The sequence below is a fragment of the Strix aluco genome, chromosome 9, assembly GCF_031877795.1.
Source record: "Strix aluco isolate bStrAlu1 chromosome 9, bStrAlu1.hap1, whole genome shotgun sequence".
NCBI classification, from domain to species: domain Eukaryota; kingdom Metazoa; phylum Chordata; class Aves; order Strigiformes; family Strigidae; genus Strix; species Strix aluco.
In genome coordinates this window covers 25,378,100-25,392,653 of record NC_133939.1, presented here as the reverse complement: position 1 = coordinate 25,392,653, position 14,554 = coordinate 25,378,100, and the positions used below count along the sequence as shown (strand labels likewise).

The following is a 14,554-nucleotide window of genomic DNA, read 5'->3' as shown; positions in this document are numbered from 1 at the left end:
ATAATTATGCCAGCATTAGGGCTTTCATAAATCTTGGGAGAAAAGGAGCTGAGAGACTATTTCCAGGCTATTAATGCCAGGATAATTAGAAATATCGGCCAGCCTCTCCAATTAGTGCCAATAGAATCCAAAATACCAGCCAGTCTGAGTAACTTGAATACCAGTCAGTCTCAGAGCGAGTCTGGGGAATGTACAACACCAGTTCTAGAAGAAAAATATATATGAGACCAGAATTTGTACTGTTATAAAGTTGAAGATTACTTAAATTTTTGGCAGCCTTTGCAAAGTTTTAACCCACCAGTTTGACAAATTGGAGTTTCCTTGGCCCATTGCTCTCAGTTCAGGCATTGTGCTACAGGTGAGATTTTCCATGACTTTCCTTTTTTAGGCAGCCATCGTGGTTCATCTGTTTACTGATCGCATACTTAGCATTTGGTCACTTTGTTCTCCTGGAGAAAAAGCATTAGAAAATTATTTTTAAAAAAACAAGCAGAAATCAAAAAGAAATTAAATGTTTTCAAATGCTTTACAAATAATTAAGTCATTAAAGAGTTAGAGAAAAATGAATTTAATGCATCTGAAGCTATAAGAGAGCTTGGATGGGGGGGGGGGGGGGGGGGGGGGAAATCTGTTCTTAGTAGTCCTGCACTGATGAATGGATATTTTACTAAAACATAAGATGACTAATTAGGTTTTGTATAGTCTGGATTTTAAGTGTGTTATTGCTGAGCTGGGAAGTATGGTCACCTATTATTTTTGTCCAAAAGGAGTTTTATCATATAATTGTGTATCTAGGGATTTTAGATCTGAAAAAATCTTCTCATTTACAAAAGACTTTTGCTTTAGGATTCATGATTCTCTTCCAATTCCACCCCTTAATTTACTTGAGCTATACAGTAATGTTACAGCTGGAGCAGGTGGGTGAAATTGAAGAAAACTGGGTATAAAGCCAAGTTCTAGAACAAGTGTAGGATCATACTGTGTAAATAAAAGTAAGTTATGGCTGTTTGCCGTGTGCTAAATGTCCCTACATTGCCTCCAAATTGTTGTGCCGTGCTGGAGGTCTTCATGATCATTTCCAGCTTGATAAACACATTTTTGAGATTTACTACAAACATTTTATGGAGTTCTTCGTTCTGTGTTGCAATCTGAATAAAAAGAAGTGGGAATTGATAGGGGCTGGAGAATGTGGCAGTGAAAAATGTATGTCCCACTTGGGTATTTTTGAGATCTTTAATGATGAAGTGATATATTGAGCGTGGAGGAAGGACTGTGTGTGGGAGGACTGACAGAGCCCAAGGAGGCAGCAGCAGGTGAGGCTGTTGGTTGCAGTAAGGGACATCTGTATAAATGGTTTTCCTGTTAGTCTGCTTAGGCATAGAAACATCGAGTCTTCTGTCAGACTGGTGTGTATCAGGCGAAATAAGTAGCCTTGTCTATGGGCAGATGTTAATTTTCCTGAGATAAAATAAAAATTAAAAATTGTGGAGACAGGTGCCAAAAATAGTAAATGGCATAGCAGAGCTCTTAGGTCAGAAGATGTTGCAGAGATGGGCATAACTTTACCTCCTGCACCAGTTTGAGCCCATGTATGTGCTTTGCTAGGTTTCTATTCTGGTGTGCTTTTGGGTACTTTGTGAGGTAATTGTTAATTTTATATTCAAGTATTGAAATTTAAACTCCTTTAAACTGGTTCAGCTCAAGTACATATTATTTATATAGAGTTGAGCAATCAATGCCCTTTTTCCTGAAAGATTTCAAATTGACCATTTCCCACGTGTGGCATAGGATGAGACCAGATATTCTTTGTTGTCTTGGGGTCTCTGTCCTGCAGAAAGCTTCGCTTGGTTTTTACTGTAGGGCATACCTAGTTGGGTTGGATTGAAAAAGTTTTTGTTTTGTTTTAAACGTGGCGGGAAGGGAGAGAACTTCTGAATGTCCATGTCCTGGGCCGTGCTGGTTTGTACCTGATGTACCTGAGGAAGGACTTGGGACCTAGAGGTGTCTTGGTACTGTCTCTTGCTGCTGTCCCATCTTGGCTTTGTCATTGTCCTGGGTCACGTTGATGTGACGCTCCTATAAACCATACCTCTAAGTGTCTTAAAGTTGCACACTCTCCAACAAATCCTCTTTGTTCATCACATGCCGCCTGCTCTGGAGCAGCAGGACGGGTATAGAAGGTGACACGTTAAATACTCTGCCCTGATGATTAAATCTCTCTGATTTACTGAGCAGAGGGTTGCACCCAGACCTGTCCCTGTCTGGCAGCAGTCGGGGCGGCCGGCGGGGAGCGGGAGCCCTCTTGTGGGATACAGGCAGGGCTTACGTGGGATTTGAGGTGCAAGAATCCTTCGTTGCAGCTTTCCTGTGCTCCTGTGACTGGGTCGATTCAGAGATTAATTTCACCCTTAACTTGCACGCTTTTTGCTTAATGAGTAGGATAAATTGCATTTCAAGCAGAATGACAGAAGCTGTAGAGACGTCTCAGGAAGATAAACTGAAAAGAGGAGGAATCTGACAGCAGACTGACTGTGCTGATCTGTATTATTTTAGATAGCGTAGCAATGCTGTTAGTGACTTACACAGCTTTCTTTGCACAGTGCCTGTATGACAGTGTCTAATTTTAATATCATTTAACATCTCTTTTTAAAACAAGAATAGTGTGGTTTTGTTTCGTAGTTATCCAATTACAGATTTCTTTCTTTCTAGGGAAAGAGGAACAGTGGTTTCAGAGAATGTTACTTTGGAAGCCAGAAGCATTGCAAGTTGACTAAGCTTTGTCCAGCTTTGGGTTACACCTTCCGATTAGCAGCTCAGAATGACATCGGTACTAGGTAAGTTACCCAAGGTACATGCTTTCTTGAGGAAAAAGTGGTGGTCAAGAAGTTTAACTATCAATGACAGTGTAAAGAGGGATTTCTGGGGGGATTTTTGTTTTTTCTCGTTATTGTTTTAGGTTAAATATCTGACATTCGCTCTATTATTAATGCTTTAGAGTAAGTCACACCTTCCCTGGTGGTATCATTCACCTCCCAGGGAATTGCTGTGTACCTTCAGTGGGATGAGGTTAGCCTAAGAAGATAGGCTCCTTTTGAGGTGTTAAATGGTGTTTTGTGGTCTATTCCTCATACAAAAAGAATACATCTGTTATGTAAAATTCCCACTAGGGACCTCTGTGAACCAAGAAAAACAAGCAAGAGGAAGTTAAGTTACAGATTTTGAAAGGAATCTTGATATATTTATTTTTCTGGTTTAAACCAAAGCCCTTCTGTCTCTTTTTTTCAGCAGTACAGTCCCTTCCTTTTCTTCAGGACTGGCAGGGATGGCTGATGGGGTAGGAAAGAGGGGTGAGAGAGCCAGGACCGAGAGAGGACAGGCATGGCCAAGGGCCCTGCAACATGCGTTTCAGGTTCTGCTTTTCTTTGCACATGGACAGGTGTGCTCAAATGAAGATGATGAGAAATCAGACTTATCACAATCCTCGGGGAGCTGCTAGGGAGCATGGGGCTAAAATGTTTTGCAGCTGAGGACCAGAGTGTGCCCAAAGAGACATTGTGCTGCAGGGGCTGTGCCCTCCTGTACTCTCAGAAGGAAAGTAGGCCAGGAAAAGTTGAGCTGTGAAGAAGCTAAACATCCAGTGCTCTTGTATACTCCTTTATTGTCCTTCTTAGCTAAACAGGATCTAATCATTATTACAAGGAGGACAGAAAAAGAAACACTGGTGGTATATAGCAGTGTGTTTTGCTGAGGGAGATTCCTGTATTGCTCTCTCTTCCAAAGCACAAACCTCCTAGTAATATATAGCTTTAAAAAGTTTCTTTATTCATATTCCTGTGTTTTCCCTCTGAGATGCACTGGAACTGTTTTCATGTGTGCACAGAGTTCTTTTTGCCAACTTCTTGCAAGATTACTTCCCTCACTGTTGAAATAATACGTGATCTGGAGAGAGCAAGAGACTTGAACTGGAGCTGCTGAGTGTAACTGGAAGGGGACTGACAGTTTTGTGCAAAGTTCCCAGTTTTGGCATTTCTTTTCTTTGCCAGATTCCAGATTTTTAAAATATCTTAGGGCATGCTTCAACCCTCCCCCCTGCTTTATTTTGTTCTTCTCTTTCTTTTTTTTCCTCAGGCTGTTGGGGAGGGAGTGAACTAAGAACTATGTTTATGGTCAGCTGCTCTGTGTTAATCTATGAGATAAGCACCAACAGCACATGGCTTATTTTCATAGACAGCACTCAAAACTAAGACATGATGATGTCATCTAACATTGCATTTTGTAAGATGGTTTTGATTGGCTGTAATGCTCGTGGACTTACCATTTAAGATCATTTTTGTCTTGTTCAGGTGTTAGTTATAGGTGGATTTTTTTAACTGTAAGAATATTTCATCAGACGTTACTTTTGAGAAGGAAGATGCAGAAAAAGGAGATGTGGCTTTTCATGTGTATTAAATTTATGCAGTGACTTTAAGGAACAAAATACATTTGTACTTTGGAAACTGAGATTTGAAAATTGCAAGAACGTTACCTTCACTTGAGAGTTCTGATGTTGTCCTCTTGAAAATTCACCAAAATCTGTCTGCTTTAAACCTTGTTCTCAAATTTCCATTGTACATAATATATTTTACATGGAGTCTTAAGAAAACTCTTCTTACACTTCCTTGACACAACTGCCTATTATGTTTCAAGGCATTGTGTGCAGGATGAGAGCATGCATCTCCTCTGCTGCAGATGTTCTCTCTGGTTGCAACGTGAGCTGTGCCAAAAAGCAACTTGATGCTCAGCTTAAAATGCAAAGAAGTTTGGGCAGGGAAATTTGGAAAGGAGTAGAGCCAGCCTGGGGGGTTGGAAGGTATCTGTGCCTGCACCAGACAGCTTCTACGTGATGCTGAGCATGTATGGTCATGACTGGATAGATTTTTCCTGCTTTCTTTGGAGGGGGTATGTCTGAAACAGTGGGGCTGGTGAAGCACTCTGCTTTTAGAGGTGTAGTTTAAATAGAAGTTGTATTCGAATTTTTAAAAGGTGGAAACTGCATCTCAAGTTCAGCATCTAAAAGTTGAACACTTGGGGCTTTATTTCCTATGTTTTAGTTCCCCATTGTTAAGTGAGACTTCACAGTGAATAGTCAGTTAATATTTTTAGGCAATCAGATGCTATTTTTTGCAGTATTATTGTGATGAGATCTGTAAAAATGACTGTGAGGACCCATACAATCCTGCATTTTCTAATCTTAGTTCTGGCATTTCCTAACTGAGTGCTTATCTCTTCCACCTGGGCAATTTTAACATTGTCTTGATTTTTTTGAAAACATGAAATATTTCTGTAAATACACTGGGGTTTGTTTTTCTTCCGTTTGGTTTTGTTTTAATATTCCTCTCTCTCCTTCTCTGTCTCTGTGCAGTGGGTACAGCCAGGAGGTGGTATGCTACACTGCAGGTAATATTCCTCAGACCCCTTCTGCACCAAGGCTTGTTCGAGCTGGTGTTACGTGGATCGCATTGCAGTGGAATAAAGTAGAAGGATGTACACCAGAAGAAGTGATTTCCTACACCCTGGAAATTCAGGAAGAAGATAATGTAAGTACCATGTTACTATAAAGCATACTGCATTACTTAGATGGAGTTTTCATTTATTAATTTGAGATCACTGAGAAGACTGTGGATTGCTGCTTTGGAGGGTCTTTTAGGAGTACTGGGTACTTGGCAGGACAGAGCTATGAGATTTGTTCTGCTCTACAGCAGAATTATGAATCCTTAGCTAAAAATCTGTACTGTCATCCATGATTACTTTACAAAGCTTCCCAGGAGTCTGTAAGGTATAAGGCAGCTTGTCCTTAACCAGTTCAGTCTGCTGTGTCCTCCTCACTGCTGTGTGGTGTGCTTGTGTTCTGTCATCTGTCACTTCTATTTCTGTAACGTGTTAAACTGTCACAATTGTTTTTGTGCTTATTTTACAGTAAAATTACACTATTGAGATCAGTTGCAGCATCCTTCTAGAAGGAAAATTATTGTGGCCTTGCAGTTTAAAAGTAATAATAATTAAAAAAAAGCACTCGACTGTAAAGCCCCTTTGCTGTAATGTACAGACTATAATACAGAGAGCACTTCCTTGGTTATGGGAATTTGTTTGGTTTTGTTTTTTCTAGGATAGTGTGTTTCACCCAAAGTACACTGGAGAGGAGCAAGCCTGTACTGTGAAGAATCTCAGAAGAAGCACACAGTATAAATTCAGGGTAAAATCTTTTTCCTCTTGTCATTGTATAGTATTTTCTGTGTTGGGTCTTTTCTAGGCACTATACAGACCCTTTACTACCTCCAAAACTGAGTCATCGAATACAATTTTACTTTATACTGTGACTGTAATCGCTTAAACTGTTAGTTGTGTTTTTACTTTTATCATGGGAGATGCTCATTGCTCAGCCTTTTTGAAACAACGGTTCTCAATACTATGTACTGTCAGGTTATGAAGTTGTAAAAGTGTGGCTCAGAGCTTGAGGTGGTTGTAGTCGGCTGCATTGATCCCTAAAAACCTGATCCATGGTCACAAAACCAATCTCACTTCTACACAATGAAGAAAACACTGAGGAGCCCAGCAAGCACAGCTTCCTTCCTCAGCTCAGGGGCCTGTCTTCTCCTGACATGCAGAAACTGAAGCATTTCCATCTCATACGTACACATGGCTGGTTTTGGAGCTGGTTTTTTAGCAAGTGTTGGTATCTCCTGCTCTGCGGGTGTTCCTAAATACACACCCCGCCCCCCAAGAGAGATGCTCTGAAGTCTCTTCACAAACACGAAATTCTGCCTTGCTGCTACTGAAGCCATCAAGCATGACACAAGTGCTGGGTGCTGCTATTGAGGAGAAGACAATGTGGTTTTTACCAGCCGGGCTGCGGCCGGTCTGTCCGTTCGTCCGTGCCCGCGGCTCAGCGAAGCCAGGAGCCGAGCACAACTCCACAAGATGGCGTTGGGCTGCGCTGTCCGAGCGCTGCTGTCCCTCTGGCGATGGCGAGGAGCTGTCTGTAAAGCCACCGACCCACCGTGCTCCCACGCTGCCAAACAGAAACGGTGTCTGGAAACAGCTTCATGTCATCTGTAAACAGCGCGGGGAGAGGAGGATGCCGTAGGTTTGTGTCGATTCAAAAACATCTGGCTTTTGTAGGTCTTAGTGGATATATTCAGGAGCAACAAAAAAATAAACCTTACCCAAAGACTCATTTAAATTTTTAAAAACAACTTTGTATCTATTCCTTTGTGGGACAGAAGACCTTGTGAAGTTGCATGAAGAATTACTCAAAGAATCGTAAAGTTGTTGGGGTGTCACTCAGAGATGATTCCTTTTAGTTTAGCATTGCAAAAGCTGCTGTGGCTGTCTGAGGGAAAAGGACGGTTAGTGCTTCTCTGCAGCCCTGCTTTCAAATTAAACATGAATTTTACAAAACTGGGTTGATACCAGAACAAATGTGTAACCTCACTGGCTACAAGTACAACTCTGATCTGACTCAGCACTGAGACATTCCCTCGTTGCCTGAGGACCGGGATTAATAAGCTACAGAACTTGGGGAAGGATCCCCAAAACTATAAAACAAACCAACCAGCCAAACAAAACCAAACACAGACAGCTGAGTATCACAGCAGTGTTTTAAAACTTGTGGTGGGGACTATACGGCAAGTTCTAGGCTTGTCTTTGAACCTGCGCAAAATATAGTTATTTGGGGTGCCCCCTTAATAATAAAGAATTAAGGGTGAAATTTAATTAATTCCAGACAATATGTGCTTACAGAGGAGACATCCTGCTAACAGTTTTGATGAAATAAAAGTTGGTTAATTAAAGTGACAGTGGTAGTGCAACACACTGTTATAAAGGCTGTTGTTCAGTACTGAATGAGGGTTTGGCACAGAAGGGCAAGTGGTACCAAACACAACAAGGTGCAGAAGTTTCATTCTCTGAAGTGTTTGATATGTTGGCATAGAAGGGAATCACCAATGGCTGTTTCTAGTGAGGTTCCATAAAAAGTAGTGCTGTGTATACTATTTCATAATTTTACCAGTGACCTGGAAACAAAGAAATTTTTATTTTTCTTCCTACTAAGAGTATGGGAGACTTGAGGTTGGGGAAGCTGTGGCTCCAAAAAAGTGTTGAAGATCCTGCTTGAACAATCAATTTAATATGAATTTTCAGTTCTTCACAGGCTCGTGCAGTCTTTAGCTGTATACATAGGGGAAATGTATAAATGTTGCATTATGTTTATAGCTCACAGATTCCCTAGAACTGTTACTGGGGTATTTGTCTAGCTCATGTATCTGGTGTTCATGGCAAGATGTCTTAAACTGGAGAATAATTAGAGAATAAGCAAAAGATGTTACACAGGAATTGATAGTGGCATTAGTGCCTTATTTAACATGAGCATATAGGCTAGAGAACCTCAATTACTTTTTTGGCCTTAAAAATTGCAAATAGTTTTCCTCAGGCACCTGTGATTAGGAGAGAAGTAGAACTGACTGCTCCTGAGAATAACAGAGCTTCCCAAGTGGAAGAGATCCTGCTAGCTTATGTGTCAATTAGCAATTGTAATACATATTTTATTACTCACTTCCTTGGCAGCAGATCTCTGTCCCAGAGACTAGCACAAGTTAACATGGCTCTCGGCAGCCACAAAACATTGAACAATTTAGGGTTTCTTGTGCGATCCTGATCTGCTCAGTCTCCTGGCCAGGTCCTCGTGTCTTCTCTTGGCTTAGCAACCTTCTCCCTGAAGTCAGCAGAAGGTGTTCTTGAGTAGAGACGAAGGATTTGTCTGAGAAGGTTTTCTTTGTGCGCATCCTGCTCATTTCAGCAGCTGTTGGTTACATGTTTCTTGTTTGCGTGTTGTGCTACTCAAGGTTTTAATTGCGTGGTTACTGATACTCTGAATTAATCTTTTAAATAGCAGTTTGAAATACTTTCAAAACAAAAATAGCATAGTTATTGTCATCGTTTTCATCTTCTATGAGTAAATAACTGCAAGTTGGCACTTGACTTTTTTAAAAGGAAAAACAGTGGTGCTCTTATCTTAAACATGTCATGATCAATTGCTAGTGCAGGGAGCGGTAAAATCAACGTGGTGTGTAAAGAAACAGCGTGACAACCTAATATCTGTTACTAGAATCCCACACACTTTATTGGGATGTGACATACTTTCCAGTTTAATGATATTTGTGCAATTACTGAAAGAAGTCTCATGCAGAACTGTCAGAAAAGCAGTTACAGTAAACAATGGTTAACTTGTGGTTTTGTTTCAGCTGTTTGCTTCTAATGTGGAAGGAAAGAGTTCTCCCAGCGAAGTGTTGGTCTGTACAACAAGCCCAGACAGGCCCGGACCTCCAACCAGACCCATCATTAAGGGGCCAATAACATCTCATGGCTTTAGTGTAAAGTGGGGTAAGCTAGTTCAGTTGGTCATAGTAGAGCTTTTTTGGGTCATAATAAATACACATAAAAATTACATAAATACGTATTAGAACTTAGATTTTCCATGCTGCTTCTCAGTCCAAAGTTGAGCATGTTTGGAGAGCTTGAGAAATTAATTTTTAGTATTTTAAAAGATGTGTAGAGGCTCTTATGTTTTCAGAATTAAAAATGTTGCTTGTTTTTATTGACTAACTTCCACTCAAGTGCATCTTCAGGCTTTTCACCTTCCATTTCATGTCCCATTGCAGCATCATTCCAGCTGCTTCCTTCATTAATGGGGCAAGCCTCCATGCTGCATCTCTTTCAATGCTTTTGCCATACATTTTGTTCGTAGCATTGTTATCCAGCTGCCTTATTCTGACTCATGCTGAAAAGTAATGTCTGCTACCCACTTCTGCTCTAAATTCCTTGGTGTAGTTAGTATGGAGGAGTTTGTGGAGGAGAAGCAGCAGAATCAGAAACAAGTTCTGTAATCTTTTTGCTATATTTCACTCCTAATCTTGATTTACTAACAACTTGCCTTATTTTTTTAGATCCTCCACAGGATAATGGTGGTTCGGAAATCCTAAAGTATCTATTAGAGATTTCTCAAGGAAGTCCAGAAGGTAAACTTGAAACAAGTTTTCTCCATTTCAATTCATTATGGCTACTATAAAGAAGTACTAAAACTTTGGACTATTAAATAATGCTGCAAATATGATTGAAACTGAGTTACATACTGGCAGCCTTAAAACTTGCAGGGTTTCTGGGGGAGTTTGGGTTGGGTTTTGGGGAGGTTTTGTTGTGTTTTAAAGTATGCTGCTCTTCTCTAAGACTGGTTGAATTTTAGGTTCCAGGCTGAACCTACTGTTTAATTTGATATTTTTAATATATTTTAGAAATATTTATATTTGTAAGTATATAACATGTTTGTATGTGTGTCTGTGTATATGTATGTCTTTAAGCAGGAATAATATGGTAATATTAACACTAATTACTTTCCTGGAATATATCACTTGTGGAAGACCACATCAAGGTTTTTTCTTTCTTCCTAGACACTAGTAAACTTCTTGCATTATACTTCTCTAAACTTGGATGTATATAACTTGGATATATATCTCCTTTTTTAGCAAATCAGTGGGAAGTGGCATATAGTGGATCGGCTACAGAATATACCTGTACTCACTTGAAACCAGGCACTTTGTATAAACTCCGGGCATGCTGTATTAGCACTGGCGGACACAGTCAGGTAAGTATTATTTAACAATAAGGACTATTGGGTTTGCATTTTTTCAGAGATTTATCTGCTATTTTTGGTGAAAGATTTCTGTTTTAAAGAGAAGTTGAATATTTTTCCTGTAGCACAGTAAAGCTACGCTGATTGCAGTTAATCTTATGTTGCAAGTTGCTGAATTTTAGAAGACTTCTATGTGTACCTGATGGGGATTTTTTCAGGCAAACTGCAATTTAGTGAGATTCGGTTTCCTGAAAACCAATCTGTAGGTGTTTATGCTAGAAATGACCGTCGTGTTTATCTGATCTGGCCACTTGCTTGAGACAGGCCACAGACTCATGTGCCTGAGCCTGCACTGACCAAAGCTGGTGAATGGAGATGCAGTAGGGGTAGTTTGTTATAACAATTAATTACCTTTCATGAGGCTGAACTCTTCTCTAAATGTTTGGGTTCCATTTTCAAGCCACTGATTCCTGTCATTCCCTTCTTTGATTTAAAATCATTTCAGTACCTACACTTCTATTCGTCCTACTTTGATTTTTATTTTTTTAATGATTGAGTACTTTAGGCCTTGATATTATTTTAGAAACGTGGAAAATCAAAGAACCCCACAACATTTAGACATCAGAGTTTTCTGTGCTACAGTTTTGAGTATGCTAATGAAAGAACTCTATTAATTGCATTTGTAACATGCTTGATAGCATCTCCTATCCTTTATTGTTTATATAAATTTCTATTAACTGGTTGCAGAAAACAATTTCTTGTGCCACTTTCTAATAATACCTCACTTTGTAGGCAGTAATCATACCAGAGCGCTAACTTCAGCTCCTGTTCTCTTCCAGTGTTCTGAAAGTTTACCTGTCCGTACGCTAAGTGTTGCACCCGGTCACTGCCGGCCACCAAGAGTTTTGGGGAAGCCGAAGCACAAAGAAGTACAGCTACAATGGGGTAAGCCACTGGAGCACCTCGCTGATGAATAGCTTTGATCTTGATGGCTGCTTGCTGAACTTGCCTTAGCTTTCATTTCTGTTGCTAGGCTTTGTGAAAAGTTAGTGTATTCTGTTCACTGGGAAGTACGAAGCAAAGTCCAGTGAAATCTGTGCAGGTCAGAAGTGCAACTTCTCATTGACTGTTCTGGCTCTGTATTGGATTTCTGAACTTAGCCGTCTTCCAGCTGTCCTTTAGGCCTGGTACTGTGCTCCCATTTTTGTTTTAGGACCTATTTCTATGTGAGGACTATAAAGTATCAGCTAGAATATGTATCCTTTTATTGCAAAACCACCATGTGATTCAAGGTCTTTTTTTTCCTTTACAATATTGACTTAGCAGAAATGTTTTGCTACTTCTAATATAGGACTTTTCTCAGAAATTTGAGTCAGAACACGTTGAGGATTTTGGGTGGTATTTAAACCTTGATGCACAGTTTAAGGCACACAATTCATTGGACACCTGTGATTTGGTGAAGAACTTGGACCATGGACTTGACTCTAAACTGTCAAAAACCACACATTTTTCAGAATGCAAGGTACATGCTAGTATCCAATAATTTTTTTTTCTTTGCTATGATAATCTTGCAGAATCCAAGATTTTTTTTGTGGCATCATTCAATAAGCTAAATTCTAGAGCACTACCATTTCTAACTGACAAATATATCTCAACACCAGTATAAAAATTCACCTGTGCATCCAAGTTACCATGTTGGTTCCTGTAAGACTGTACCCCTTATGGTAGAGCACTGCTTTTCAGAAGCCCAGGCAGGTTGTTTCTGTGGTATTGGCTTGTAACATAACATGCAAATATTATCAAATATGTTATTTTCATGGCAAAAAAATGTGCCCACAACAAAACAGATACAAGCACAGAAAACATTATTTCCCAAAAAGCTGGTATTTCAGGTGAAGTGCAGGGTTTAGATCATTGTGCAGAGATTTAGAATCTCATAAATGTTAGCAGTGTGACTAATAAAGTTCAAGGATGGCAGTTCATACTTTTTTTGGGTGTTAATGAGGCTTTGTCAGAAATCCCATGTATAAGTAGTAGTTCAGGAGCATACATGACCCACCTTGGCCTGTGTCCAACCATAGCCAGCAGCCAAGACTGGGTCAGACAGCCATCATGTGCCTCCTAATTTCTCTCTGTCCCAGAAAGGGTGTATTCAGCACTAGTCCCATTCTTCGTGTAGCCTTCTATACCTTTTCTCCTGCCTCAACAGGTTTTTTGCACACAATACCACCTTTGATATTGGGGGAAAGAAGCAGAGTAGCTTTTTTTTCATCCTCAGAAGAGGATGGTAGCTACTGTGTTCTGCTTAAAAAGTAACTGGGCACCTCCTGGCATCAAACACAGCTTCCCAGGGTGACAGATCGTTGCCCTGGGGGAGCTGCTGCTCTTGCATGTGATGATCTGACCTGGTGGATGTTTAGGGCAAAGAGTAGTCTTACTCATTTGCTTTAAAAATGTCAATCATGTACATAGATGAGATATTGCAAGTAAGGCATCTATCGAAGAGGAAAATCATTGTTGGTAGTGTGTGTGTACAGATATATGTATAGATATACACACACATATATATACTTCTGTAGTACATGAGGTAAAAAATTAATCTTCCTGGCATATGTCCTTATGTTATTCATGAATTATATGATTTCTTTCTAGATGTCCCTCCATCAGAAAGTGGCTGTCCTGTCTCGGAGTACAGTGTAGAAATGACAGAACCTGAAGAAGTTGTTTCTGAAGTATATCATGGGCCTGATTTGGAGTGCACCGTCAGCAACCTTCTTCCTGGAGCAACATATCAGTTCAGAGTGAGAGCTCTGAATGATGGCGGGGTACGTGCAGCGTGCCAGAGCGTGCTTTGGCTTTGCCCTCGCTGGAGGTGGTACTGTGCCTGAGATGGGCGAGTCTGGAAAGTGATTCTGTTAGTGCTGGTGATCAGAAAGGTGAAGGGGAGCAGGCAAAAGAAAATAAAGTGATAAATGCTTTAAGGAACTTGCGAGGAAGTGCCTTAAAGTTTTGAGCCGGGTACTCTTAAAAGGAGATTTTGGGTACTAACATGATTTCACTGGCCAAAATCAGCTGCACCAAAATGTGCAAAAGCCCTGCTAACAGTGGTATCTGCTTACAAGGACGAATCTGTTTATTCCCCTTCCACTGCATTCCTTCTTTTTGCTTTAAATCTTAACTGTGTAAAAGACAATTACTGAAATTACACTCAAGTATTGAAGTATTTTGTGGAAAGCTTGCTTTCTTGATGATATTTTTTGTTTTAATTTGAAAAAAATACGTTTTGTAGATTCGATGATTATTTTTTTTGTTATATGATTTCCTTGGAAGATGTACCTTCCCAAACACATCAGAAATTCTATCTGTTGTCCATGGAGATCTGTTGAAAAATCTTGTTGATTCAGTGAGGTTTGAGTTGGTTCTGCTTGCCTTTGTGAGAGCATCTTTCCAAGGGTTTTTTATAAAGGCAGTCACAGCACCAGTACATGCATACTGATGTGTTTTTTCCCAGGAAATCTTGATGACAAACATAGCACAAAGGTTTAAAGTTATTCATTTACAGGGTGAAGTTCTGTTAAGACTTAACTTAGGTATTAGAAAAATATGCAAGACTGTTAAACTGTTTGTCTTTAAAATATCCACTATTTTATTTTTGTGAAAAATAAATTAAATACACATGGAGAAATTGGATTTGCTTGCTGGAATGAAAGCCATTGCCTACCTGGTAGCTTTCAATATATGATGCCTTGCCTTTTTTTTTTGCCCCTCTTATTTTCTATTTGTCTTTTTATTTTTTTCTTTTTTTGGCAAAACAGTGTTTAAAGTTGCAAAGCATTTCTAGTCCCACCCTTTGTTAAATGAGGGGTCTGGTTTTGGTTTGGTTGGGGTTTT

The 14,554-nt window shown here is 39.9% G+C and overlaps 1 protein-coding gene across 1 annotated transcript in view; it reads left to right on the top strand.

Annotated features, from left to right (window-relative positions):
• The window catches only part of FNDC3B (fibronectin type III domain containing 3B), a 209,527-nt gene that overhangs the window by 150,969 nt on the left and 44,004 nt on the right, over nucleotides 1-14,554 (top strand). Inside the window, exons 12-19 of the mRNA XM_074834262.1 lie at nucleotides 2,710-2,834; nucleotides 5,402-5,576; nucleotides 6,146-6,232; nucleotides 9,279-9,417; nucleotides 9,981-10,052; nucleotides 10,557-10,675; nucleotides 11,503-11,608; nucleotides 13,316-13,488. Of these exons, the coding sequence (XP_074690363.1) occupies nucleotides 2,710-2,834; nucleotides 5,402-5,576; nucleotides 6,146-6,232; nucleotides 9,279-9,417; nucleotides 9,981-10,052; nucleotides 10,557-10,675; nucleotides 11,503-11,608; nucleotides 13,316-13,488 (996 nt within the window). The remainder of the gene's footprint in view (nucleotides 1-2,709; nucleotides 2,835-5,401; nucleotides 5,577-6,145; nucleotides 6,233-9,278; nucleotides 9,418-9,980; nucleotides 10,053-10,556; nucleotides 10,676-11,502; nucleotides 11,609-13,315; nucleotides 13,489-14,554) is intronic.